This window comes from Scophthalmus maximus, chromosome 11 (genome assembly GCF_022379125.1).
Source record: "Scophthalmus maximus strain ysfricsl-2021 chromosome 11, ASM2237912v1, whole genome shotgun sequence".
Taxonomy (NCBI): domain Eukaryota; kingdom Metazoa; phylum Chordata; class Actinopteri; order Pleuronectiformes; family Scophthalmidae; genus Scophthalmus; species Scophthalmus maximus.
In genome coordinates this window covers 12,349,076-12,374,863 of record NC_061525.1, presented here as the reverse complement: position 1 = coordinate 12,374,863, position 25,788 = coordinate 12,349,076, and the positions used below count along the sequence as shown (strand labels likewise).

Here is a 25,788-nt window from a genome sequence, read left to right as displayed (position 1 = left end):
CACGAAGCGTCGTTGAGATTTTCATGTCCTCCTTGACTTTTCATCTACTCTCATCATCGGGTCAAAATTATAATTTTGGCCATCTTAAAATGTGCAAGCTTTTAGACTGCAGTGCCGCTGTGCCTAAGTACAGCCTTGCGAGGCAGGCCTGTACACTCTTATTCTTGTTAAATATTTATTGACCTGAGGTCGGGTCAACAGTCAAGTCTCAAGACGAAGGTTTGCTCCTCAAGCCCTAATTCCGAATTTAAAGTCTCAAGTTGCCTGTTCTGATAATTCATATTTCAAATGCCCTCAATGATTTCTTAATCTTCTTCTGCTTTTTCCATGAATCTTTTCAACTTTTCTGTTGCTTCCTGTCCACCGTCTTCCCTCCTCCTGTCCTTCCCTGTCCTCTCCTTGTTTTTCCTCCCCTCCACTGCTCTCGCTTTATCTCCTCTCATTTCCTGAGGTATTGGGGGTATCGTCTCGCCACTGGGTCTGAGCTCGTGCTGTCTCTCCTTGCACAGTGGGGCTGATCTCTCCCTTTGGACTCTAAGACTTGGATAATGTTCCTGTTAGTCTGAGGTCTCTCTCTCTCTCTTTCCTCTCCGCTGCCTGCAAACTATACATCCATCCGTGGAAGTAGGACAGGTGGATGGAGAGAGGAGAGAGGGAAAAGATCAATGAGTGGAAGATCAATAGGAAAGCCCTTGATCCTTCCTACTCATTCCTCCCACTGGACATCTCAGACACTCACAGAGAGCTCTCCCTCCCTGTCTCATCTGCCTTTCTCTCTCTGTTGGACAGTGAGCTTATGGATAGATACTGATCTTCTCTGATTACTTAAACATTATGATTTGAACCATACCATACACTGACACTGTTATTAGTCAAAGACACAAATGAAGTCTGAATCTTCAGAATATATTTGACTTGAACATACAGAAGTCTCCAGTGGAAGCATGTTTTTGCAGAAGCATGGCGTTGCTGTTGAGTTCAGTCTGTTTGTGTTGTCTGATGCGACACCTGCTGGTGCCTCGCTATAACGCAGCTTGGTAGTCTGCTGTGCACGCTTTCCCGCCCAAAGTGGCCTAGTTGCACAGTGGAGTTTCTGGCAGCTCCTTTTCTGTGTGGGAGGAAAATGTGCAACTAAGAGAAATCGCTCAGGTCGACGCAGACACCTTATTTATGAAGCCGAGCAAACGAAACACCTCTGACGTTTCCTTTTCACCGTACGTTACTGAAGTGCTGTAGGTTTACAGAAAACCAGGACACCATATTGTAAACCGTGGCCTTTACCATTGTGTTTAATATGCCAATTATTACTCCACATTAACGCCAGGGGTAGACATGCTGCAGATTTCTGCCTTGTGTGATGTGTAACAGCAAACTTCCCCTCATACTTTCTGTGGGTTTCTTGGCCTCTGTGACGTTTAAGCGACTCTGTAAACACGCGTCACACGACTTCTACACCATACATGTTTGAGGCGGGACGTTGAACCCCGCCCCACGTTGGCGGTTCAGTTGTGAGCTTCCACGCACCGCGCCGCGGCTGCGCAGCGCCGCTGACTCCACAAGCCGCAGAGCTGCGCAGCGTCGAGGAACGTGATGTGCAGATCTGCGATCTGTTTGGCGCCTTCACCCAAGCGCAGTGTTTGTGAGAGGAAACAATGCATCCTCATCTGCGCCGCACGAAGGCCAACTAACCGACCCACTAGCCGACTTCTTTTGGGATTTTTGCAAATGACGATGAGCGGCTTCTTTTGTCAAAGGTGTTTCGTTTTGCGCAAGAAGTGATGCTGCGCATGCATGCAAGAGGAAAGGTGGTGTGAAGAAGTCTCCCCCCCCCCAGCCACGAGGATCCGATGACAATAACGCGGCACCACACCAGCACATGACAGGAGCATATTGGCTTTCAGGTGCCTTTTACGCGCAGCCGCCGCGCGCGGTGCAGGAAGAACCGAGAGTATATCTGCGGGCGGCCGCGGAGAGAGGGAGAGGGATGGTGGCGGAGATGGCGTGCTGCGGGGCGGCATGTCAGCTGGAGGACGGGTAAGACTTGAGTTTTTATGGCTGTACCTCAGCGTTTGTTGTGTAGTTGTTGTTTTACGCGGACAACATGAACGTGATGCCTGTCGTGGATGCGGCGCTGAAAGAAATCGCTCCGCGTCGACACAGGAAGTGGCGCTTTTGTTGTTGTTGTTGTTGTTGTTGTTGTTGTTCTCGTCGTCGTCGTGGTCGTTCTCATCTGTTTGTGCATTTTAAACATACAACAGTGCAAAATGAACATAACAGAACTCGCTCCATGAAGGCGAACGACTGAAGGTGGATGGAGAGGGAAGGTCACCGAAAAGAGTCGCGATGTCTTTGTTGGTGCCTGCGCGCTGCTGTGTCGTTACACCGCGATGACGCACAGTGTCGTCATGCTGGAGGACATGATGGTTTGATGATTATTAAAGTTGAGATCTAAAGTTATAGCTGAAGTTGTTGACAAAAAGTAAGTCAAGAAACAGAAATCCTTATAGAAAGTGTAAAATAAGAACTAATATAAGAAATATGTGCTGAAGTAACTTCATCATACCCTGGACTTCAAACAAGCACTTAAATGTAACTAATGTAAAAAAACAACCTATAACTTCTGCTTACAGTTATTCATCATGATTGATTATGTTAACAAAAACGTGCCATGTGACACACTCATGCTTTTACCAACATGCTGTCCCATTTCAAAATATATTTTTATTTTTATTTTCTCACGATCTCTTTTATAATCATTCAATATTAATCGTCAGTTCTATTGTGAACCGCAGACATGTAAGGTGATAGCCATGACTCACTGTTGATACTACTGTGTTGTTGCCTGGGTATCACTCGCCTCACAATGAGGGCTGGAAAAGTCCCTGATAGTACAATACGGCACAAAACATTGTAATTTTTCCCCCATAAACTTAATGTTTAATGTCTATGAGCTAACATGAAAGTAGATTGATTTTTAAGAAAACTTTATTTAAGAAGCAGTGGCACTAACAGGACACCATTTGCTCACCAGGGTGTGATTTCAATAAAGGTAATTAATCATTAATCTCTATTTTCAAACATCAATTTGAAAGTAGAGAGGTAACACACTGATAAGTAGAGGTGTCAAAGGTCAACATTGTTTTTGTATGCCATTGTAGTAGAAGCAGGCCAACTGACAGTTGTTTATCTTACACACAGATGTCCCCTCTTCGAGTTGTGTTTATGGGAGGTTCTACAAAGCACGTACAAGGTTGCAGCCTTTATCTCTAAACCAGAGACGCACCAAGACCCTCACAGAAGATTCTGTTATCATGTTTTTTTTTGTGTAGGAGGAAGATAGAAACAAGTGAGAACAGAGAAAGTGGGAGACCTCATGCAGGGAGTGTGTGTTCACCGCCTGAAAACATCTGAGCAACGAAACGACGACTACCATGGCAACTAATGAGCCTCAGTGTTGTTGCGGTGTGTGACTGTCTGGCAGAACGGCGAACACGTTGACCTTGGGAGAAAGGAAAACTGTTTCCTGGACAGATGTTTGAATACAAAGGAAAACCACACACGCCTTATCACGATTAACAGACTCCAAATAAAAGAACACTTTTTGTAGAGGCACAATATTCCTAATTCCACAATATATCATTTTGCTTTTAACCACCCAGTACCGAGGGAGCGAAACAGGAAAAAGACACAAGGTGCTGTGTGACCTACTTTGTCACGGCTGGTGGTGGTGATCTCGTTCTTCTTGTGGGGGTGGGTCTCCGTCTTTTCCGATCTCAGGCGTGTTGCCTCTTGTCGGAGCTCAACAGGTTGGTCCAGGCCTCTGCTCAGACACAACATCTGAAAGATTGCACTTGGCCATGGCTTTTTTGTTTTGTTTTTTTTATAAATCACATTCCTGGATAATCAAACACAGATCAGAAGATTCAGAGGGTTGAATAGACAAGAAGAACTGGTTTTTCTTTATTTGCCGTGAAGGGCTGGGCAATGTGACATAAACTCGGGTATCACAATATCATAGGAATATTCTTTGACACCGATGTCTTATGGGAGATGTCTGCAACATCTTATGAAAAATAAACTTCCAATGACTGGTGTTAGTTTTTTAATTACAGTGTACTTTGTATCCATAATTTAGACACCTGTATTTTTTAAAATGAAAACACTGTACGATCATACCATCACAATTCCACACCACTGAATGTAGATAAATTAGATTCATGTTATAAATTGATTATTAGAAACTGCTGCACTGCTGTGTCTGGCGCTGAGTTGTGGAAGACAGTGCGAGTGTCCACATGAAACGGGACCGTTTTTTGTTTCATGGCAAAAGTACGTAGCCAGTATCTTTCCACGGCTGGTTTCCTGCATCATCATCAACGCTGCTCAGAAAGTGGGTCAGCGTGTGAGTCTGGGTGGGAAGGTGAATCTCTCATTCAACAGGACGTGTTGGTGCCATTAGTGTGAGAAAGTGAGATGCAGGCAGCTTGCACACACTTCCTGTTTTCTCCAACTCATTCAAAAGCAGAAGTGGTGCACTGTGAGAGCCTGCAGCTGCACCCTTTCAACAGCCATAACTTTTAACCACTAAATTCCATCAATTTCACCCCACATCCCGACACGACTCCATAATGTGATTTATATAGTTGTCTGAACGCTGTTTCTTCTGCCCTGTAGGGACGGAGATATCCCTGCGCCTGAAAACAAAGGTAAACATCATCCATTTTCATTCCTCCCTCCCATCTGCAGCTCTCTCTCTCCTTTGTCGTTCTCACAGAGCACATGTGGGGCTACATATGTCTGTGTTGTTTGTTTTTTTAATACACTGACTGTGCCGTGTCCTTCCTCTGGCACCGTTTCGATATTTAGAATGAGTGGCAATCGCATCTATTATTTGTGACTACTTTTGCTCTCCCTTTACATGCCCTCCCACCTTCCACTCCTCTCACGGTTTGGCCTTCCTGATTTACATATCATTTGACTCAATGGCAAACAAGACTTGAGCACAGTCACGCAATTACCAGTGTTCCCAGTTTTGCATTTGCCTTTTTTTTTTTTTTAACTCTGCACCCTAGTGCACCAAATTCTATTTGATCTGTCAATCTAATATTTACTTTTTTCCCTTAGCGGGCTGGTACCAGATAAGGCCAAGACCATAAAGGCCTCAAGAAAATAAATAATTAATATAAAGTATCAAAAGCAAACTCTGCTGATGATCTGCTTATGCTAGATAGACATAAGCAAAAGGTTGCAGGGCGTCGCAGCACGACCCTGGACGACCTGTCAGAGCTGTATGAGATGAAGAAGGCCCAGTCAGGGGCACTGGATCTTTGAGACTTTATATTTTACAGTTTAACCCTGAGCTTTTTACAACTTGAAAATATATATATATATATTTTAATGAAAATTGTAATTGTAAACATATTTTTTGCATTGTTTATTCTGTAAAGATTTCATATTGGCCCATATTGGTGAACATAAACGTCAATGCCGTTATGTCTGTGACAGGCTCATATCAGCCAATTTTATTGGCCAACCGATATATTATGACAGCACAACAAAGGTACCCTTGATTCTTGGTGTTGGTGATGATCAGCAGTTCCGTGCTGACGTATTCTTGATTACAATACATTAACTAAAGCTGCTCATACTGATCGCAGATCCAATATAAGAACCTGTATTTATTCAAAACTTATATACCACATTGTTTAGAAATCATTGGACCATTTTTTTATGTGCTCATGCAACCACATTTTGCTCAAACCTGAATACAATGTATTTCAAATTCTTGCGGCGATCCTAAAGTTTCGGCTTTACGGCGAAACAGTGCTTCAGGCGGAATTCTTTGGAAATACGTATAAGGTGATTAATGAATGCATCTCTATGAGACATGAAAAAATTCTTCCATTTGACAGAATGTTGCAGCCATAAAAACGTGAGCATGAGTATTTCTAAGCAAGCTATCGGTTCTAAGAGCTGGAACAAGCCAATGCAGAATAGTTATTATACAATCAGACAATGGAGCAATAACATGATTTTAACTGTAAAGCGACTTATGTGCAAACAAGGGGGGTAAACTAGAGAAACGATAAGGAGAGACAAGCCAAGAGGTTAATAACTGCTGCTGTTCGCCAGACAAGCTTTTTATACTCTCGGTTTTGCAATTTTTCTTTAGACCAGCAGATGGCAGGCAACACCCATGAAATCACTCAAACCTTTGAAGCTGTAAACAAGTGTGTGTGTGTGTGTGCGTGTCCTTGTGTGTGTGTGTGTGTGTGTGTGTGTGTCCGTCCGTGCGTGCGTGCGGGTGTTTGCTCTCCACCTTGTTTGTCAGTCTGATGAAGGGAAGCGGCCATGCCAGAGTGAAGAGAGGTGCAGCAGCAGTAGACGAGGAAGAGAATGGCCATAGGAGGCATATGAGGACAAGGAGAGAGAGAGAGAGAGAGAGAGTGCAGAGAGAGGTGAAGCAGACAGATCGAGCGAAATGGAGGAGAGAGATTGATGAGGGTGGTGCAGGCGAGCGGAGCAGCGATGGCAGCATCTGCTTGTTAGTCTAAGATAAAACTCTGTGGGCCAGGGAGGATGGGTTCCATCCATTAGCTGGCCAGGCACTTTGCCAGATGGCCCAGTCTGCAGACAGTCACTGCTGGGAAGAGACGAGTAGTTGCAGCTCCTCTGGACCCATCTGTATAAACGTGCCAGGATGTTAATGCATGGCACTTATCCCAGGCTTCGTCACAGGGTGCCACAGTTCAGCTGCTAAGGAATGATGGATATGTAAAACCTGGTGGGGCCTGTTTTTGACGACCAATTTGGACTATGCTCTTCAAAAAAAAAAAAACACAAATGTAGAAGCAAACTAACAGTAGACGTCTCTCACTAGAGCGACTGTACCTGTTAAAGGAAGACTCCTGGCGACAAAATGTTTTGTCAGACCCATCAAATCTATAAGTACATTTATGAGCTTTAAACGACGCGTTGGAGTTATGGTTCTCCTTCAGTAAAACTAGTCCTGAAACATATAACTGGTCATACATTAACTGCTGGGCATGTTATCAAATCTTTTAAAAGTAGTAAAGTCCCCTCTTATGATGCAATGCTTATCCTTTAACAACTACTGATGATGATGTAGTGACGAATAAGATGGAATATGTCCAAGGAATTTTCTCACATTTTGACATTAGTATAATGTCTTAGTTTTCTTTTACAGACTATAACCTCACAACATGTACTAATGTGTTACAGATAATCTGGCAGAAAGTGACAGCAGTAGTTCAGGTAAGGACACCAAAGTACTCACTCATGGACTTTTGGTCATCTGCTGAAAGGCAGATTTGCTGTGAAATTATTTCCTTTGTTTATTTCCATTGTCGTCCCCCTCCCCTCCCCTTGTAGCCTTTAACTGATTTTTTTCCCAGTGGATATTCAGTTCAAAGTTGTCAGCTCTCTTGCATGCCTCTTTTGTATTGATTTATCCAATAGAGAACACAGGAACATCCGCTGAGGAGAGCTCTGAGGAGGAGGAGGATGAAGAGGAGGGTGAGGGCTCTGGTGAGAGACATATAATAAATAATCAGACCATATCTAAATGGAATAACATCATCATTTTGGACATTTGCTTATTTGTTTTCTTTCTGAAAGTTAGTGGTATCGACCTTTCTCGCTCTCAAGCAGAGAAGCACATTTACCAAAATGTTGAACTACTCCTTTAATTTCTTCGTTCTTCCCCCTCTTTTTTTTTCTTGCATGTTGACTTTCACCACAAGGCTCTGCTGAGAAGGTTGGAGGAGAAGAAGGTAAGAATAACATCCTTTAATAAACCCTAGAATATAATTGTAACTCAAGCATTTAAGCACAGTTTCACTTTGTTTGTTTCTTGTCACGTTTTTCTGCAGAGACAGAAGAAGCTGATGCAGAGGAGTCTCAAAATGGTGAGAGACTTCGTGAAACGGCGTCGCGTCTACAAAACATTACTAAGCAACTGCTCTGCTTTTTAAAACTGTTTGTTGTTTACATCTATACCGACACGTCAGCTCGTTGTCATAGTTGCCGTGACATTAGTGGTAACTCATTTGACCACAGTCACAACCGCATCTTAATGGCAGCCACGCTACATAATTAAGCCACAAGATGTCAGACTCTGCTGGCGTTTTTGGATTGGACCTGAGCGTGCTCCACCCTCACTCACACCCAGAAGACTGGCTCTTAGTGTAAAGCGTTTGGTCGGGTGTCTGCCAGAGGCTCTACACTGGATCTCAGCCTCTGACATACTGTATGGTAATATTGGACTTAAATTCTTTTCTCCAATAGAGTCAGTCGCTGGACCGGAGGCGGTGTTTTTAAATGGGAAAGGTAAGCAGATCATAGCCGATGTCTCAGCAGTGCACAAGAGACAGTGGCACCTGTCTTGTTAACTAACTTCCGATGTGCTGTCATACTTTCTGACAGATGAGAGGCAATTCAGATTATGCTGTGAAAAATGCAAAGCCATCCAGCAGGTGAGAACCGAGACGTTTATCCGACAAAATGTCTCGTTTGCCTGATGTTTTTGAACATACTTGTATAGTTGTAATCAACAACCGTGAGGAACTTGCATAAGCCTCATCAGCTTCCCTCTGCATTTGCATTTAACTCATCTTTTTTTTGTTGTGTGTCTTTACTGTGGTGTTTTAATCTGATGTTATTATTGTGCAAACAAATTGACAAGATGTGTCGGTGTTTTTGACAGAGCCATGGAAATGAGCTTGTTTCACCTTGGAGGACCTCCAAGGGACAATTACAGTGAGTGCAATATTGCGTCGAAGTAGCACGTTCATATTGATTCTGTACGGCGACTCAGATTCCCCCCCCCCCCCCCCCCCGTCTCTGTGTGTTCTAGGGTGCAGCTGGAAGGAGAGGGAACGTACGAGTGTTCGGTCACCGGCCTGGTGTTTGAAGCATCGGAGCGTGTTCTCGTCAGGTACTCGGTCTTGTCCTGGTCCAAGTACGGCGCTTTCCTCCGGGACTCCTGGAAGTTTGCGGGACCCATCTTTAACGTGGACACGGTCAACAAGGATGCGTCTGTCCTCAAGTCCATCCAGTTCCCTCACTCTGTCTGCCTCTATGGTGAGAGCATTAGGGCTTTCTCAGGCCTATGATGCACATAGAAGTTTCAGATGTATATGATTGCTAATTAAGATCTTTCTCCTTCTGCGATGACTTCATGGCCTGCAAGGATATTGCATTGTTATTAATGTCAATTATATCCAATAAAGATGTCACCCAGAGGCTTTCAAGAATTTAATGAAAAGTAAATTTCCTAATTATGTTTTGCCCTACCATTTAGATTAAAATATAATAAGAACGCTCTCTTTAAAAATCTATTTTGATGTAAAAATAAACCTTTCATTCTGGGTTAATTAACATATGACCCACGCTAGGGCCTGCAAGAATAGTTGTAATTATGAATGAGTATCTTTTTTTGAACATTGTCTGAAGAATTTCTCACATAAAAAAAAAATGGATCCATAGTTAAAAGCTCTTCCAGAAAAAACATAAAACCTTATATTCACTTCACACAGACCCAGATAATGAGATGACTTTCAGCGTCCTACACTTGAAGGACAACCGTCCTGTCATTGAGCCGACGGTGGATCACTCGGGTAGTCACGTTAAATGGAACGTGACGTCCCTCTCGCCCCTGGGTCCCATCATCAAGACGAGCCAGCCCGTGGAGCACCACGGAGTCGTCCTGGTCTACAAGCAGCTGGGCAGTGATGACAACAACTGCAGCTTCCATATCTACCTGGCCACCAACAGCTCATCTGACATCAAGGTAAGTGTTTGGGAACGCTGTAGGGCCACTACCACATTAATGCGTTTTCGTTTAAAACGTTGTTCATCCTATTTTAGTTTGAAGTCTCCAGGGCTGCGTTGTCGTCTGGACGGGCAAAACCTGAGACGTTTGGAAAACTATGACGCAGTCACCTGCATTCACTTACTGATTGGTTCTTTTCAGTCCCGACTAGTCTACTAGTGGTGATGGCTAACTGTTGTAAACAGTTACTTGAAGTACTAGTTCTACCTCGTCGTTCCAAGAAAAGCAAACCCTCGTATTAATTTTTCAGCATTGTTTCCCCTTTGCATGTATTTTCTGTAACGAAGCAACTAACTGCAGAGTTGACAATCTGCTTCCTGTTTACACCGGCACGCACATTTCTCAGTGTACGTGAATGGTCATGTGATGTGCATTTTCAAAAGAAAGTGGAAACTAAAGCGCAGATCTGGCAGCCGGTTCTGTTAGAAGAGTTGAAACAATTGTGTTCCAGAGGTTATATCCAGAGCATGGAGCAAAAACTGTCATAGGCACTGCTGTTTTGGCTGACCATTGCATCTTCGAGTTTCAGAACCCTTCAGTGGCAGTTCTACACCCTCTGTTTCAAGCCTCCAGTTCTGGTAATGGAAACGTTGAAAGAAGTTACTGTAAGACGCCTGGTCATATTGTACCTGACTGCCTTACTGCCCTAGAACAAAGCAGATGGCTAAACCTGTGGTTCTGATTGGTTGTTTGCCGTGACGGTTCTCTGCTGCCAAGCTGCTTAGAGAATTCGGAATCCGCAAAGGTTGAACCATTTACCAGAGATTGACTTGTTAGTATGTCAGAGTCGGAACCTGCCATACCTATTCAAATGTTGCGGGATACTGGCGCATTTAAGTTTATACTCTTACAAGGAGTTTTCCCTTTGTTCTATTTGTTGGCGGTGACGGCTTATTACAGGGGAGTGAAATGTCCTATCTTAAAGGGATAGTTCAGTGATTTTGAAGTGGGGTTGTATGAGTTACTTATGCATAGTTAATATGTTACCTTATGGAGATGGTGATCAGTGATGTCATTTAACGGAGTTTGGAGGAGAATTGGATGTAGCGTAAGTCTGAGTCACACTCTTCCAGAGGGGACCAGCGGAAAACATCTTTTTCGCCACATTTTTAAATACTTACCTTAAAAAAACAATATCCGTTCAATTGTACACTAAAGGATGTATTTTTTTGCCTAAGTAACTCATACAACCCCTCTTGAAAATCACGGAAATATCCCTTTAAGGCACCACTGCACACTGTGTATTTGAATTGTGGTTTTGTTCTTGGTACTTGCGCCAGTGGGATTGCACCCTTATATCTCAGTCTTATTTCATGCAATGGCCTTGCTGGTAAAAGGGTGTGAACCAAATGACCAGAAAGATTCAACCTTTCCGAGCCCCCGTTGTGTATCTCGCTTTTATCAGCACTTGTGCTCAATCTTGAAAAGCTGAATCCTTTGGCCTTTCTGAAACCTTGTTGTTGAACTTACAGAAACCACTGAACCACAGCCGGGATTCTTTTGCTGTCAAGAATGAAAGTGCAGGTATTGAGAGTGGTAATGAGTGAGTCATCTGCTTTTTCTAAGTTGTTGATTTGACATTGTGTAACCCCAGTGTTTCTGCCAAAACTCCACTGAGGCTTGGGTAGGCCGGAGCTTGCGGTGTCTCAGAGGAATGGTCCTTCTTCAGCTAATTGTATTTCAGCCGTTAAGACGAGAGGGGACCTGTCAGCTGTCAATGTTGGGTTTTGCCTAAAAAAGTGATGTTCTCATTGATAAACTGCTGTTCCTGGTGCTCGTGACTGGAATTCAACTTACCAAATTTGTGGCTTCCTCTGCGTAGCGCTCACAGATGCTGAAATCTGCTCATGATGATGATATGACTGGCCAGTGGCCACCAAGATATAAAATTGAATACTTAAATTTTTGGGGCCTGGTTTGAAAATCAGACGTTGTTAGATATTGTCCTATATGTCATGTATGTCAGCTAAGTATTCATGATATTCAAGGTTTTCTATTAAGTTCTCGAGGTAATGGTTGTGAAGCATTTGCCAAGAAGCCTTAAAGAGATTTCACCCAACCTGGAAGACCATGCACACTTACTACCTTCAGCGTGGTCCAGAGTGGGATGAAGCTGTGGATGTTTACAATCCATGTTGACCATCCATGAAACCACGAGGGAGTCATTGGGGTTCAGTCCTGCTGAGTTGATCTTTGGCCACATCAGAATCAGTCAGAAGTCCATTTAGGTTGCTGCGTCAGCAGTTAGGATAGGTATCATTAAGATGTTAACAATACGACTTCTCTCATCGATACTGGTTATTGATCTGGTACTTAAATGTCACTTTCATGGTAGTTATTTGTAAGGTAAATACATAAAAGATATCCAACATGTTGTACCTTGAACTAAAACAGTTAGTGTAGGACTTTTTTGTTTGATAGTATTTTTTATGTGTTTAACTGCTGCCTGCTGCCATAAAATTCACCCCTTAGTGATCTGAAATGGAAATTCAGCTCAGATGATGACAGCTCAGATGATGACAGCTCAGATGATGACAGCTCAGATGATGCTTTGACCATTTCAGGTTGGAATTTATAACCACACCACAGCTGGTTATTTTGAATCATTTACCCCTCCCACCAATCCATTTAAGACAGTGGTATCATTAAGGACAGAAATAGCTTTCACATTGATTCACAAATTCTCACGCACATGGAATTAAAAATAATAATATAAATGATGTGAATGAGTCAAGCTTTATTTGCCAACCCACCATCACATTTTAATGGAGGAATTTTCTCATAACCTTTCACTTCAAATGACCACTTTTTGTGTTTTTAATGGAGGAATTTTCCCATGAGGCAAGAGCAAAATCAAAACAAAGCAAAATAAAAACTTTCTTTACATGCACAAAAAAGCACAAAAACATTCTGTTCATGAGACCAGTAACCGAGTCTCCGTAAATTTTCCAACCAAGACTTTAGTTCATGGCAACTGCTCATTGCATAAAACTCCAGAAAAATGCCATGCCTTTTAAAATGACTGAAGAGAACAGAGTTAGAGAGAAAACGTAACTTTCACTTCTTGTTTGTTTGCGCTGTCTATGATTTTGTCAGACTTTTATAGCAGAGGCACCAGGTTTCCAGGTTTGTATAATACAATGAAGCAAAGATCTAACATAAATTTGCTGTGATACGGTTAAACAGTGTATTAACATGCAAATAATATAAAAGATATACTGTTGAAAAGTAACAATTCCAGCATCTGGTGATCATTGATCTTTCAACCATTCACTCACCGCACAAATTACTATAACATACATCACAGGGATGAATGAGGTCATTGACAGTGAGATGATACTTTTATTTAAAGAATGGCCTTCATTGCAAAAAAGAAAAGGTCAGTGGTATTTATTGGCACTGATGCCTGTAGTTTGGGCCTTACTGTAAATGCGTTACGTAATTGTGGCAGCTATGACGATAAAATAAGACTCAGTGGTTTATTTTTTGACACTGCACTTCTAATTTCACTCAGGAAGTATGCTTATGGTTGTGTGAGCATTTTCTGTTTTTGTGAGGTTGCAGCTGGTGAATAATCTTACTACATTTATCGTAACCCTGAAAAATATCACTTCCTTAAAGTGTACTATCCATCAAAATGTACATTATGTTGCTCTGAGGAAACAAACCACTCAGACTCCGGAAATGGAAAGGTTGTTTTTTTTTTTATTAATGTTAATCACCATTCAGCTCATTGCCTGCAAGAAACTGACTTCTATCCTGTTTCATCTTGTCATCCCGTTGTCCTCATGTAAATTAGGATATATGCAAACAAGTGCGGGGCTACAAGAATCGCTACTTCCGGATAGAGAAGCCTCCCACATGTAAACTCGACGAGGGGACGTATCGTCTCCTGAGCGAACCAGAGGGAGACATCAAACCTCAGGTTTGTGTTTAACATGTGCGTGTGTCTGCTCACATTAAGTCAAGGATACACATTGTTGTGACTTTTATGTACAACAGTGTTATCATATTGAGAAAATAAAAAAGACCAAAGCACACCCTCCCTCCCCTTCCTTATTAGGCAGGTATATGTAATATCTTCTCCGTAATAATATTCCTCCTTCCTCTTGACATATATATATATATATATATATATATATATATATATATATATATATATATGTATGTACGTGTATATATGTATGTATGTATGTATATATATGTATATGTATGTATGTGTATATATATATGTATGTATGTATGTATGTGTATATATGTATATATATATGTGTGTGTGTGTATATGTATGTATGTATGTATATATATATATGTATATATATATGTGTGTGTGTGTGTGTATATATATATATACATATCATTTTTTATTAATGCTTTGATATGTAGTTTACCATGATTAGGCCAGGAGAAGCACTGCCGTACATGGAGATCTCCCATTCTTGTTAGTGTTATCCTTTGTTTTGGATTTTTTTCATGCACCAACTAACAAAGTTCAATTATGTTTCTGCGTCTCTGTATAGGATTTGAAATTCACCCTTGCAGTGACAAAGATGAAAGGCTACTTTGAAGCTTTCTTTGAGCAGCCTCCTCCATTTAAATTGTCTCTTATAGAGACTGAATCTGATGAGACCGTGTGGTCCGCCACCATCAGAGAAGGTACCGGTGCATTTAGTCTGACTCTGAACACGTTTGATGATTTGCTGGTGGAAAATACCTGTAGGTGTTGAGGCTAAAATATTTTAAATGTCATTCATTTAACTTCATTTCAGTTCAAAGAGTTTGTCTTTCACATCTGATGAACGCAGCAGGAGATTGTCTGAGTCAGACATGTTTACAACTGCAGTAACATTTCCAGAAAATGCTGTGGCGTCTGGGCAGTGTTTTGGATTACAGTCATCTACACCCCAACTCGCTTTGTCGTGAATTTTCGGGGATATTTTCCTGCTGTATTCTCACAAAAAGTTTAGGAAAATGTCCGAACTGCACGTCTTAAGGCAGCATTAGATCTTTTTTTATCTAGAAGTTAACAAAAAGTGTTTATTGGGCTCCAAATGTTTTTATTAGGTTGTTTCCACTACAGAGTGATGTTTATCTATTGCTCTTCTGTCAGGTGATTGTGTGGATAAAACAGAGAGGAAGCCAAGGAAAAGTGCACTTGGTAAGCTCCTTTCTTCTTTTTAGTAGATTTGATTTTCTTCCATCACAACGTGCTTTTTCAGGTTGACTCGCCTCATTTTTGTCTCTCAGGCAGACGGAGGAGCAGCAGCCCCTCAGAAGACGAAACGTTCTGTAAAAGGCCTCGGTGGCAGGATGAGTCAGGTAACTTTCTGCCTCATTTATTTACTACTGACTTGAGAAGAACTTCAGGCAGAACATTGTTTTGCCCCAGTCTATTCAACAGAAACCAGTCCACACCGGAACCATTTCCAGATGCAGCTGTCTGTTGAAAATTATACTGAAACGAAGGACCTGTGTGTGTGTGTGTGTGTGTGTGTGTGTGTGTGTGTGTGTGTGTGTGTGTGTGTGTGTGTGTGTGTGTGTGTGTGTGTGTGTGTGTGTGTGTGTGTGTGTGTGTGTGTGTGTGTGTGTGTGTGTGTGTGTGTGTGTGTGTGTGTGTGTGTGTGTGTGTGTCCAGATGGAGTGAAGGCAGTCATGACTCATGGACAGGACATGTCAGAGAAGCAGCTACTGCAGTTGGCCAAGCGGCTCGGGAAGGAGTGGAAGCAGGTGGCCATCTATCTGGACTTGAACTCCAGGGACCTGGATGACATCCAGGCAGCAGAGAAAGATGTGACCATGCAGAAGCTGAAGATGCTGGTGGAGTGGAAGAGCAGAAGGATGTCGGGGGAGGCCACGCCGTACCACCTGCTCAAAAGCGTGGAGGAGCTGGATGACTTGCCGAACGAGGTCCGTCAGATACTGCAAGGTAACAAACTGCAGACACACCCAATGGGACTTATCACGGTCCTGCAAGGCTATCTCCTGGACATTTCAGTCACAAAGGGGGCTGACTGTGAGCCAGTCCACTGCACGTCCACCTACACCTGCACCTATTGGAGGGTACTAGCTGTCAATCACGCTGTATGCTTTATTGTCCATTTTACACTAAATGAGACCACAAGTTAGAAAATGAACATCATGCTGTATTGAAGAAGACTTGAAACTAGGGATCGATCCATAAACTCCTCAGGAAAACGTTTACTGATGTTATAAATCAAGTGAGAACTAGAGTAGTGTCCTCGTAGACTTCTATAGAAACTAACTTTGTTTTACAACCAGTGGAGTCGCCCTCTGCTGGTGATCCCAGAGAATACAGGTTTCAGGCACCTCCGCATTGGCTTCACAGTAGCATGCATCATTAGACCCTCCCTGCTGTCTGCCTTCTTAATGCCCACGTCTTAAAAATCCATCACCTTTCAGTCACTTTCAAGCCCAAGCTGACATCACACACTCATACACACGGGTGACCACAAGATATATAGATTCGATATTTGCTTTAACAAATAGTATTGCTGCAAATATACAACTGGTGACGGCTAGTTGGAGAAGATCTGTGACTTAAATGTTCAAAATTGTGGGGGATAGTCAAGCAGAACGTGGTGCAGTGTCAGCTCCATCAAACGGTCACTTGTACTTGTTTTGAAAATGTTTATATTTTTGCAATTTCAGTACCTAAACTACATATTAATTTAGCTACATTATACAATTGCGCAGTGGAACAGACAAGTGATTTTGTTTGTGTGTGTGTGTGTGTGTCTATTTTCAGATCTGATAAACAACCAAGTAGCTAAATGAGAGGGATTTGCTTGAAGTGGATTTCTGGTCCTCTGGCATCACAAAGGAAAAAAAAAAGATCTCAGGAAGACATCAAAGCAGAGTTGACCTCTGGACCAAAAATCTTTTCCTCAATTTTTGTTTCTCTTTTGAATATTTTCTGGACATGGAATTCAAGTGAGGAGTTTTTTTATTTCTGCATTTTATGAAAAGAGCCATTGTCATAACTTTGGACAGGCTTTTTTCCCTTATTCTGTTCAAACGTCTTTGATTTTGTAATACAGAATAGTTGAGCTGTAGCTAAAGGCATTATCAAAATGACCAGTTGAGGTAGAATTGTAGTTTGTTGAGATATTTAGCAGCTAATTATGTAGCCATAGCTGAGCTAAATGTAGGTGCTGCAGTGTTGAAACTGCAAAAAATCAGGAAAAATCCAACCTGTGTATCTTGTTTCACTTTTAGATGCTACATTCCTGGGAGTTTTTATAAAACGATTAGGCATTACATCACATGCTCATGCATGTGACTGTCAAAAGCCTTATGGACTGAATTACTGAACTGTTTTGCGTCTCGTACATTTTTTGTTTATTGTGCACAATATGTCCTGTACATATCTTTTTTTACACCAACTTTTTCAAACCTGTGATTTATTTTTTTTAAGTCTGTTCTGTGTATTCGTGTTGTATTTGAAAACTCTGAATCTGTAAAATATAATATAAGGTCTGTTATTATGAATATGTTTTTATATCTTGAGTTGTGAAACAGTTCCTGCCGTCCTGAGACTGGAGCACTCGGACTCAACATACCAACATGCCTATATTTCGACTCATCTTTTCAAGGCTCATTTAAGATGTAGAGATTAGAACTAAATTTTGAAGAAGAAAAAAACAAACCCTCAAAACTACAAATATTTCAGTTAAAGTTTCTCAATAGTGGTTGAGAAACATTAGTCAAAGTTCTGTTTTACCAGTTTCCAAACATCTCAATAGTATTTTTGGAAAAGCCACAGAAATGGCATTTGTCATGGTGAATCCTTTGGAGGAATGTTTACAGTCAGGGATCAGGGTTTAACACCAACATTCCAGTCAGACCCTTTTTGTATCAGGTCTGTACCGTCCATCCTTTTGTAATAAAGGTATAAAAGCAAATGTTGTCTGATTAAAACATTATTTTTTACAGTGTTCATGCAGTTTCATGCATAAAAAATCACTCACACTCCAGCGCTTGATACCAAAAATACTTTATTATAAATATCAATAAATAACATCACATGCCATCAAATAAATAAATAAATGTAATAAATAGATCTTAAATAAATAGATACATTCCCCCAAATATTGGAATACATTCATACATGTAAGTAGTCCGACGTGGCCTCCACTGCTAACCTGAGCGAGATTTTTGACTGTCATTCAGCTGAGAGGCTGGAATGGAGCCGGCTAGCTTATGCCTGAGCAGTTACCATGCAGACAGTCGTACAGCATGTGCAGTGTAAAGAACGACGTGGTCGGTAGTTGTGATGGTAGTGAATGATCAAGAAGGCTTGTTCAGTGGTGATAATTTAAACGAGTAGAAATTCAGTGGTGTTGATTGGAATGATGGTGATGGTGATGATGATGATGATGATGATGAGGAGGAGGAGGTTGCAGGATGTTTACTTCCTGTGGTCTCCTGAGGAGATGTAGCCCATAGCTCGGTTGATGGTGATGGTTCGGACGTAGAAGCCTCTCATCATCTTACACATCTCCTGTCTGTTAGTGTAGGTGTCGTTTCCCCACATCTTGGCCACGTCCTTCCGAAAAAGACAACCCAGATGTACACAGTGTGAGTACGCGACAATCTGTAGGTTTCGCAAAGCTCCCAAAAAAAGGATTAGGATGTTTTCTTATTTTTACAATATATGAATACATTTTCCTTTTGAAGACTTAAAGATGAGTAAAAAGGGAAAAAAAAACAAAAAGAAGCAACGGAAAAATACCTCAGTAGAGTCCTTCTCCGTATCTGGCACCAGGGAGCAGTTCTGTATAAACCAAGGAAGATTTCATCAGGCACAATCAAATGTTATTTCCCCGGAGACTCCTTCTGATGTTAAATCACGACTTTGTTTCTGTTCTATGTCTCTGAGTGTGTGTGTGTGTGTGTGTGTGTGTGTGTTGTTTACCCCTCCCACACATGCATGATAAACACACCTTCAAGCTCTCTATTATTCCCAGAGTTGTGTTCAGAAGTGCAACTTCTTTGGGACTTCTGACTGGGAACTCATGGTAGGATTTAATAGCAGCGTCATAGTAAACCAAGTCCTTCATGATGTTCCTCAAACATTCACTCTGTCAAGAAAATCAGGAGAAAAGAAAAACTGTCATTGGTCATCTGTCTGCTTTATTAATTTTATATTTTTTATATTATTTTGTTTGCGATATACAAACAATGTCTTTTAATCGCACAAATAATTTAAAAAGAGAACCTAACAATAGCATACCTCACTGAAGGATGAATTTCTTGACGTCACACAGCCGGAGTTCTGTTAGGGAAAACATTTTTATCATGAGCAGTTAGTTGGAGGATTTGATTTACGGGTGGAGTCAGGTGCACATAGTCTTTGGTCCGTTCAAATTATTCATCATATAAGCACAAGTACAAGCACAAGTTCATATTTCCCATGACGATTAAATTCTTGTTTGGATTTTTTTTTTTTTTAAATATGAACAAAAGCTGTGGTGTCTTTATGCTTCATATTTCCTTAAACAAAAGAAAATAAAAGAATATTCAAAGCTGAGCAGGTATTTACTGTAGAGCATCGTTTGACAATTCACAAGAGTGATGAATGAACACGTCACCTGAGTCAGGGTGGGTGCGCAGGCCAGTAAAGTCTCAGCCTCACTCCTCACCACCACCTCAGTGGACGTGATGCCGAAGCATAACACGTCCTAAAACACAAAATCAGGGTGGTCATCATTGTCGAAAAAAAGCACAACAACCCTCAAACAAAGCAGAGGCGTGTGATACAGTCCGTGGGTGGTACTCACACTGTTGAGAAGCTCTTTGATATTCAGCAGGAGGCTCCTGAAGAGCCGCGGGCAGCGCGCGCACTCCTCCGCGCGCACGGGATGCGCCGAGGACGCGCGCCAGCCCGAGGTCAGCAGCAGCGCGCAGCAGGCGAGGTCTGCACGGCAGAAGAGCAGGCAACCAACAAATCAATCAATCAATCAATCTCTCGCATGTGAACTTTGCATGACAGAAGGCGGCGCAGCAGCGGAGCGTGTGTGTCGGTGCAGTGTCGCCTGTCTCCGACTCACAGAAATGGACGCTGGCCATCTCTCTGGTCAGATGCAGATGTTGTGGCGGAGCCTGGTGGATCAGCAGGACTGTGTGTTGTGCCGCCACCTTCTTGTCTGATAGTTTTTATATGCAACTCTCGGGGATTCCCTCCTCGCGTCCTCCTCCCCCGGCATGGAGCCACAGCAAAAAGGAAACTAAGACGTCATACGTTATTTCCTCGTTGAACTTCCAGCACACATTGGTTGAAAAAACTGGACAAAAACTGAAAAACAGAAAAAAGAATAAAGTGTCGAGAGAAAGGGTCTGCGGGGGGGGGATGTAACTGTGGAAAAAAACAAAATTGAATTTGTTTTTAGCATGCGTGTACACTGCTCCTCCTTAAAACGAGTTTTCCTCAATGCTGTGAGTAAAGTGTACATTAACTGTTGATTTCAGCATGAGGTGACGACAGTGATCAGATGGGCGTGGAGAAAGTGTGTGAAGCGCAAACTGCACCAAAGTGAATGATGCATGTGGGATCATAGATCCTGGATGGATGCAGCAGCAGCATCACATGGGGTCCTGCAGCATTTTATACAGCTACAGTCTTTGACATTGGCCACGCCCCCCCCCCCCCCCCCCCCAACGTATGGGATCTTTACCTTCAGTCAGCAACAGCCTCAGCAAGAAAAACAATCACAGCACATCACAGAAAAACAACAACAACAACAACAACAACAACAAAAATTCAAGGTGTCAATTAAAGATATTCTACCCTTGCAGCTTGTGTAATTATTTCTGATACAATAAGACACTGTGCATTAGGCCTAATGCATCATGACTCCAGAACCACAGGGATACAGCAGAGCTGTTGCTGTTTTAGTGATGCGGTACAGTCTCAGCTTGCGTAGTCATTACTGTGTGCTGAATCAGTAGTCAACTCTTATTTTGTCCAACTATGAAGAAAATTGTGGGAAATGAATCAGAGTGAAGTTAAATTGTGGCAGTAAATTGAAGGGCAGATAAACCCCCGGCTCATCTGCATCATAGAGACCATATGCGGGTCCCTTACTCACTTGTGGTGTTTCATTCATATTGTATATATTTTGTGTACTGTGTGAAACATACTGCAGTTACACCGGAATTTCCCAGCCTGGGATCAGTAAAGTAACTATCTATCTATCTATCTATCTATCTATTCACGGTATGGTCATTAATTGGTGCATCACGTTTCATCTTCATCCTTCCTGTCTGAGGACCTCACACTCATCTGTGTGGGCCACAGACTCGGGGCCCAGTCAGTTCTTCTGGTAACATCACCGTAGAGAAGGATTTGTTTATTTCCCCTCTGACTAGCATTTCTTTTAATTTTTTGCTACTTTATTCTTCTACTCAACCACCTTTCAGAGGGAAATAATGTACTTTTTACTCCGCTGCATTTTTTTCCAGACGAACATGGTTATAGTTCCTTTAAAGGTTTATACACAAAATACATGATCAAATATCAAACGACATTTTAAACTACCCAACAGCACATGAAGTAGTTAAATCTAGCTCCACGAGCAATATTAAAATACTGCTTAATGCATTGGCCACAATACATATGATAACTATTGAACATCTTTCTAAATACATTTCAATTTCAAGAACAAAGTCATTAAGATAAATAAGAAAAATTAATAATAGTAAATATAGCTCTAACCATCTATATTATCTTCATGTGATAAGGGTCAACAGGACACCAGTGGACCTGAGTACCCCCCCATGGTACTGTACGCAAAAAGTTTGTTAATCAGTGCCTGACAAATTCACAAGGCTCAAAATGACAATACTTTGAAACTGTCATTGATATGTAATGATGTCACTTTCTTCTCACAGCCACTAGTCCCAGTTTACAAGAGCTGTGATCCATCCGCACTTCATGAAACTGCAGTGGTGAGTGAGTGGTCGGTAGGAGTTTCCTGGCCTTTCTCTTGCTTCACCGCAGGACCATCACCTACAGAAACTCAACCATCACTCTCTAAATACAGTATATGTTCACATAAACAACATACTGCGGGGAGGGGGACTTCCTTGGAGGGACATCTATCGTATTTTACAAAGACAAATAACTTCTTATTCATAACTAAACAAACCGCTCATACCTCGTTTTTTCTTTGCATTTTAACCTTGACCCACAAGGGACCGTTCCCAATATTAAAGTGATGACCTTAGAGGGGTTGCCAACATGAATATGGAATCCTTTTAGAGCAGTGGACCAACCACACCTGGAGCAGGGAAAGACAAACAGTGTCATGATGAGGCAAGACCGAAACAGACGGTGTTGAGTCATGCTGTTTTATGTAATATCTCATATTCTCCCTGCAGTGAGTGACTCCCTATGTTCATTAGAAAGAGGAAGCTCGTGTGAATGAGCAAATTCATCCAGTGGTGCCGCAGCAACATAGCGCAGCACAAAGCATAACAACATAACTGCACAGCAAACCGATGTATATGAAACAAAGTTTATTCTTTATTTTACATATCTGTACAATAACATATCTTTTTCCTCAAATAAAGTTTCTGAATACAACAGGATGAAAACGATATTAACACACTTATTCATTTAAAATGACTCGTGTCAGAAAATCAACATTCACAAAATGTTGAAGAGCAATTAGAGTGAATGTATTACCAAAAGCTACGACTCCACTACAAGGCAGGCATGTTTCCTTAACACTCTTTTAGCACCTTCAAATAAACATTTCTCAGTTGAAAACTACCATTTGTGCAGAATAAAAACAGGTCGACTTTGAAATACTTTAAAATTACTGTCCAACTTAAAATGGTCTGAAGAAGTTAGTTTTCCGTCGTTTTTTTTTTTTTACAATGCTGTTTCCTTTTCTAATGAATGACTTTCTACTAAAGTTTTCACTATTATTTCATTTTTTCCCCCCCACAATTTTTGCATTTGAACAGTTATAATTTAGTGGCAAATGTAGAAAGTTAGAAAGAAACAAGAGCAAAGCAAGGCCGATCACTGCACAGGAAGCTGGGGGACAGAATCCATGACAACAAACAATCGTCTTCTCCCACAAAGCAGGAAGTGCTCCTCCGTCCTTAGCGCTGCGGGAAAACCACAGAAGCAAATGAAAGAGAGTGGTCTACCTCTGTGCTGCTGCTGCCGCTGGAGCCAGTGGACTGGACAGGGAGGGGGACAAGGGGGAGACAGGGAAGCGGGGAGGGGCAAAATACTGGGGACAAGCGGGCATGATTCGGATTCGACTCGGGACAGAGGTTGAATGGCCGGAGGGGAAAAGTCTGGTTTGGATCCGGGGCTAATCTTGGAAGAGGGGAGCAGGGTAGAGCGGGGACGAGCATTTTATTTGGATAGGGTTCTCTCAGCCAAATGTTTCTGCTGGCTCTCAGCATGCCTGGAAAAGAGAAAGGGAAATAACATCATTTAATAAATAAATTTGATCGAATACATATCTTTCTTAATGTCAGCAAAACCCAAGAAAAGACCAAATCCAACACTGAATTCATCCCAATAACAAGTATCATCTCAAGTAATAGAATTACTGTAGCATATTTCTTTGTGCTGTGGACCTCTGTTATTTTATTTTTAAAACTACTTAAACATGATTGTGGTACGCTGGTGTTATAGTCCTTCATTATTGAAGGACTATTACTGAAAATAACCCTAAAAATTAACACGTATTTTACACATCAAATTCTGTTTACAGGTTTCAGGGAATACAAGTGCATTTTTAGTGAAGGCCTTTGTGACTCTTGAGGGGGCCGGTTGAAATGAAGCCATGTCAGCGTTGGTCGGGGCTGAAAACAACAAGTTTAAAAATGAAAGAAAAACCTGGGATGCTTGGTTAGAAAGAAGTGAGCTCACCCCTCACCCTAATGTCTGCTTAAGGCTGGTTGATCACATTGCATAATAATAATAATAATAATAATAATAATAATAATAATAATAATACATTTCATTTATAGAGCTTTTTTCATTGCTAAAAGCAATCTCAAAGTGCTTTGAGAGTGTGGGTAATGTTAGAAAAATGTCTGAAATAAAAGACACAATTTCTCTGGTCCTGCTGCATCACTTTGGTGGAGTGCCCTTCTAAAAACACCATGTTTATATATTTGTTTTATATTGTATATTTATTAAGTATCGCAAGACACTCTGTCTTTTTTACATACAGTTTCGAAACAATACAATCATTCTTTACATTTTTCTCAAATACTCTCTCATAGATGAGAGAGTGGATAAGTTCCTCATTCAGTGCCCCATCACCTGGTGAGGTCCTCGATGTCAACCAGCATGGCATCCTGCTCCATGTGTAGCTCATCTCGGATCAGCAGCAACTGTACAAGTTCCTCATTCAGACCTGGAGGGGTAGATACAATGAGGGATCATATAAAAGGGATGTCGGGCTACACGGATGTATCACGATGGCAAAGTAGGAATTTGTCCACATCATATTTATGAATTCGTCAATATATGGACAGTATGGTGCTGCATAATGTGACCATCTTAAATCTCCCACTCTGGGTTAATAAAACGTCCTCATAAAGCCATAGAAAGCATAACGAGTATTGACAGTAGGACAGGCACATCAGTGGTGGTTTTCACATCACCTATTGTTCCTTCAGCTTTGCCAGAAAATATCATTCTCGGACCAAAGAGAATTTGAGGGGGAAAGTCTGTTTTGGAAGTAAAAACTGGCTCATCGTGTTGGACTCATGGGGAATTTTGCAGCTGTTTTTTTGTAAAATGAGAGATTATTCATCATAGAGCACCAGGATCAATGATGTGCACAGTGTGGTAACAGTAAATGCTCAGGGGAAACTGGGAACTGGTACAGTTCTTTGAAGTGACTAACATATATAAATGTACTTTCACATTCACTGAAAATGGTTAGGGTCAGTATGCATGTGCATGTTATTCCCCATTTATTGTCTTGCTCATTTCTGCCATTGAAAGGTGAGGTCAATAACTTTGTATGTATGTGTGTGTGTGTGTACAGTATATATGTTCTGCACTGCATGAGTGTGTGGGTGTGTGTGGTCAACTCACTCTCAATCTGGGAGTGCAGGTCATTGACTATAACCTGGAGCTGACCCAGTGTCATGTCTCTCAAGTCGGTGGGCTTCAGGCTTCTTTTCATTAGACACTCACTGATATGAGGCATGTGTGGAAGCTGCAGCAAAACAAACAGAGACACAGGAATATGAAAAAACAACAACAACAACAACCCATCAGACAAACTGTTTTCTCTATACGGATGTTGAGACCTGAAGCATTTGTGTCAAACAATTTAAAACAAAAGAAAGTGATATTGTACATGTTAAACTCATAGACTTATTTTAAATGATCTAAAATCCATGGTTATATTAATTATATTGTGACATAAATATGAATCAAAATTAAAATTAATTCAGAAATCGCTTTCACTGCTTCGACGTCATGTACAAATAATGGCAGTGTGGAGTTTTTAAACAATTTATCAGTTTTTAAATGAAAAATAATAATGCAAACATTGACTCATACCAGATTCTCAAATGCGAGGTGTTTCTGATTTTCTCTCTGTATGAACTGACAATAGACGTTTTTCATTATCTATTATTTTTTATACTAAATAATCAATCTATTCACTGAAAAACTTTTTTATTAACTCAAATATGGCAAAAAGCCACAATAACATGACTTATCAGCAAGAAAAAAATTCAGTCAAACAGTAATCGGTAACTGAAAGAGTCGGATGTTTCGATTGAATGACAACAACTTCATTTCAGTCTCTTGGTTTCTTCTGACCATGTCCCTGCTATGGGGAATATTGCTTTTTTCTATGTGGAGGTCAGCACCCTGCGTAGGGACACGGAAAAGTTGGGGGATTTCAAAAAAGGTGCTGCTG

The 25,788-nt window shown here is 41.4% G+C and overlaps 3 protein-coding genes across 7 annotated transcripts in view; 1 reads left to right on the top strand and 2 right to left on the bottom strand.

Annotated features, from left to right (window-relative positions):
* The first annotated feature begins 1,543 nt into the window (after window positions 1–1,543).
* si:dkeyp-97b10.3 lies at window positions 1,544–17,775 on the top strand. Of its 2 annotated transcripts, XM_035622671.2 has the most exons (17): window positions 1,547–2,034; window positions 4,675–4,706; window positions 7,243–7,275; window positions 7,480–7,548; window positions 7,764–7,793; window positions 7,893–7,928; window positions 8,308–8,349; window positions 8,446–8,495; window positions 8,726–8,778; window positions 8,876–9,102; window positions 9,558–9,811; window positions 13,653–13,778; window positions 14,374–14,509; window positions 14,964–15,011; window positions 15,101–15,172; window positions 15,489–15,779; window positions 16,620–17,775. In XM_035622671.2, the coding sequence occupies exons 1-17, from the start codon at window positions 1,877–1,879 to the stop codon at window positions 16,646–16,648; spliced, it is 1,686 nt and encodes a 561-aa protein (XP_035478564.2). In that variant the 5' UTR covers window positions 1,547–1,876; the 3' UTR covers window positions 16,649–17,775. The 2 variants fall into 2 exon arrangements, with proteins under 2 accessions (XP_035478565.2, XP_035478564.2); XM_035622672.2 differs by lacking the exon at window positions 16,620–17,775 and having other exon boundaries at window positions 1,544–2,034; window positions 15,500–15,773.
* Window positions 17,776–17,833: 58 nt separating this feature from the next.
* il12a (interleukin 12a) lies at window positions 17,834–20,483 on the bottom strand. The gene is made up of 7 exons (XM_035622677.2): window positions 19,924–20,483; window positions 19,654–19,790; window positions 19,465–19,554; window positions 19,107–19,148; window positions 18,817–18,954; window positions 18,606–18,647; window positions 17,834–18,419 (listed from the first exon to the last, which is right to left on the bottom strand). Exons 1-7 carry the CDS (start codon window positions 19,940–19,942, stop codon window positions 18,282–18,284), a joined length of 606 nt encoding a protein of 201 aa, XP_035478570.1. The 5' UTR covers window positions 19,943–20,483; the 3' UTR covers window positions 17,834–18,281.
* A 1,892-nt stretch (window positions 20,484–22,375) lies between these two features.
* The window catches only part of schip1 (schwannomin interacting protein 1), a 171,473-nt gene continuing 168,060 nt past the window's right edge, over window positions 22,376–25,788 (bottom strand). For all 4 annotated transcript variants that reach the window (XM_035622150.2, XM_035622152.2, XM_035622154.2 and 1 more), the window contains 3 exons: window positions 24,951–25,074; window positions 24,168–24,261; window positions 22,376–23,298 (listed from right to left, as the gene is read on the bottom strand). In XM_035622150.2, coding sequence (XP_035478043.2) covers window positions 23,247–23,298; window positions 24,168–24,261; window positions 24,951–25,074 — 270 coding nt within the window. In that variant the 3' untranslated portion in view covers window positions 22,376–23,246. The remainder of the gene's footprint in view (window positions 23,299–24,167; window positions 24,262–24,950; window positions 25,075–25,788) is intronic.

Bases quoted from the DNA above. Each gene is read 5' to 3' on its own strand.
- il12a (XM_035622677.2), bottom strand. The intron at 19,555-19,653 runs GTGAGTACCACC...TTTGTGTTTTAG, and splicing joins TCAAAGAGCTTCTCAACAGT to GACGTGTTATGCTTCGGCAT. The intron at 18,420-18,605 runs GTATTTTTCCGT...CTTTTTCGGAAG, and splicing joins CGGAGAAGGACTCTACTGAG to GACGTGGCCAAGATGTGGGG.
- si:dkeyp-97b10.3 (XM_035622671.2), top strand. From the start codon at position 1,877: ATGACAGGAGCATATTGGCTTTCAGGTGCCTTTTACGCGCAGCCGCCG. The intron at 2,035-4,674 runs GTAAGACTTGAG...TCTGCCCTGTAG, and splicing joins GCATGTCAGCTGGAGGACGG to GGACGGAGATATCCCTGCGC. The intron at 9,812-13,652 runs GTAAGTGTTTGG...CATGTAAATTAG, and splicing joins ACAGCTCATCTGACATCAAG to GATATATGCAAACAAGTGCG.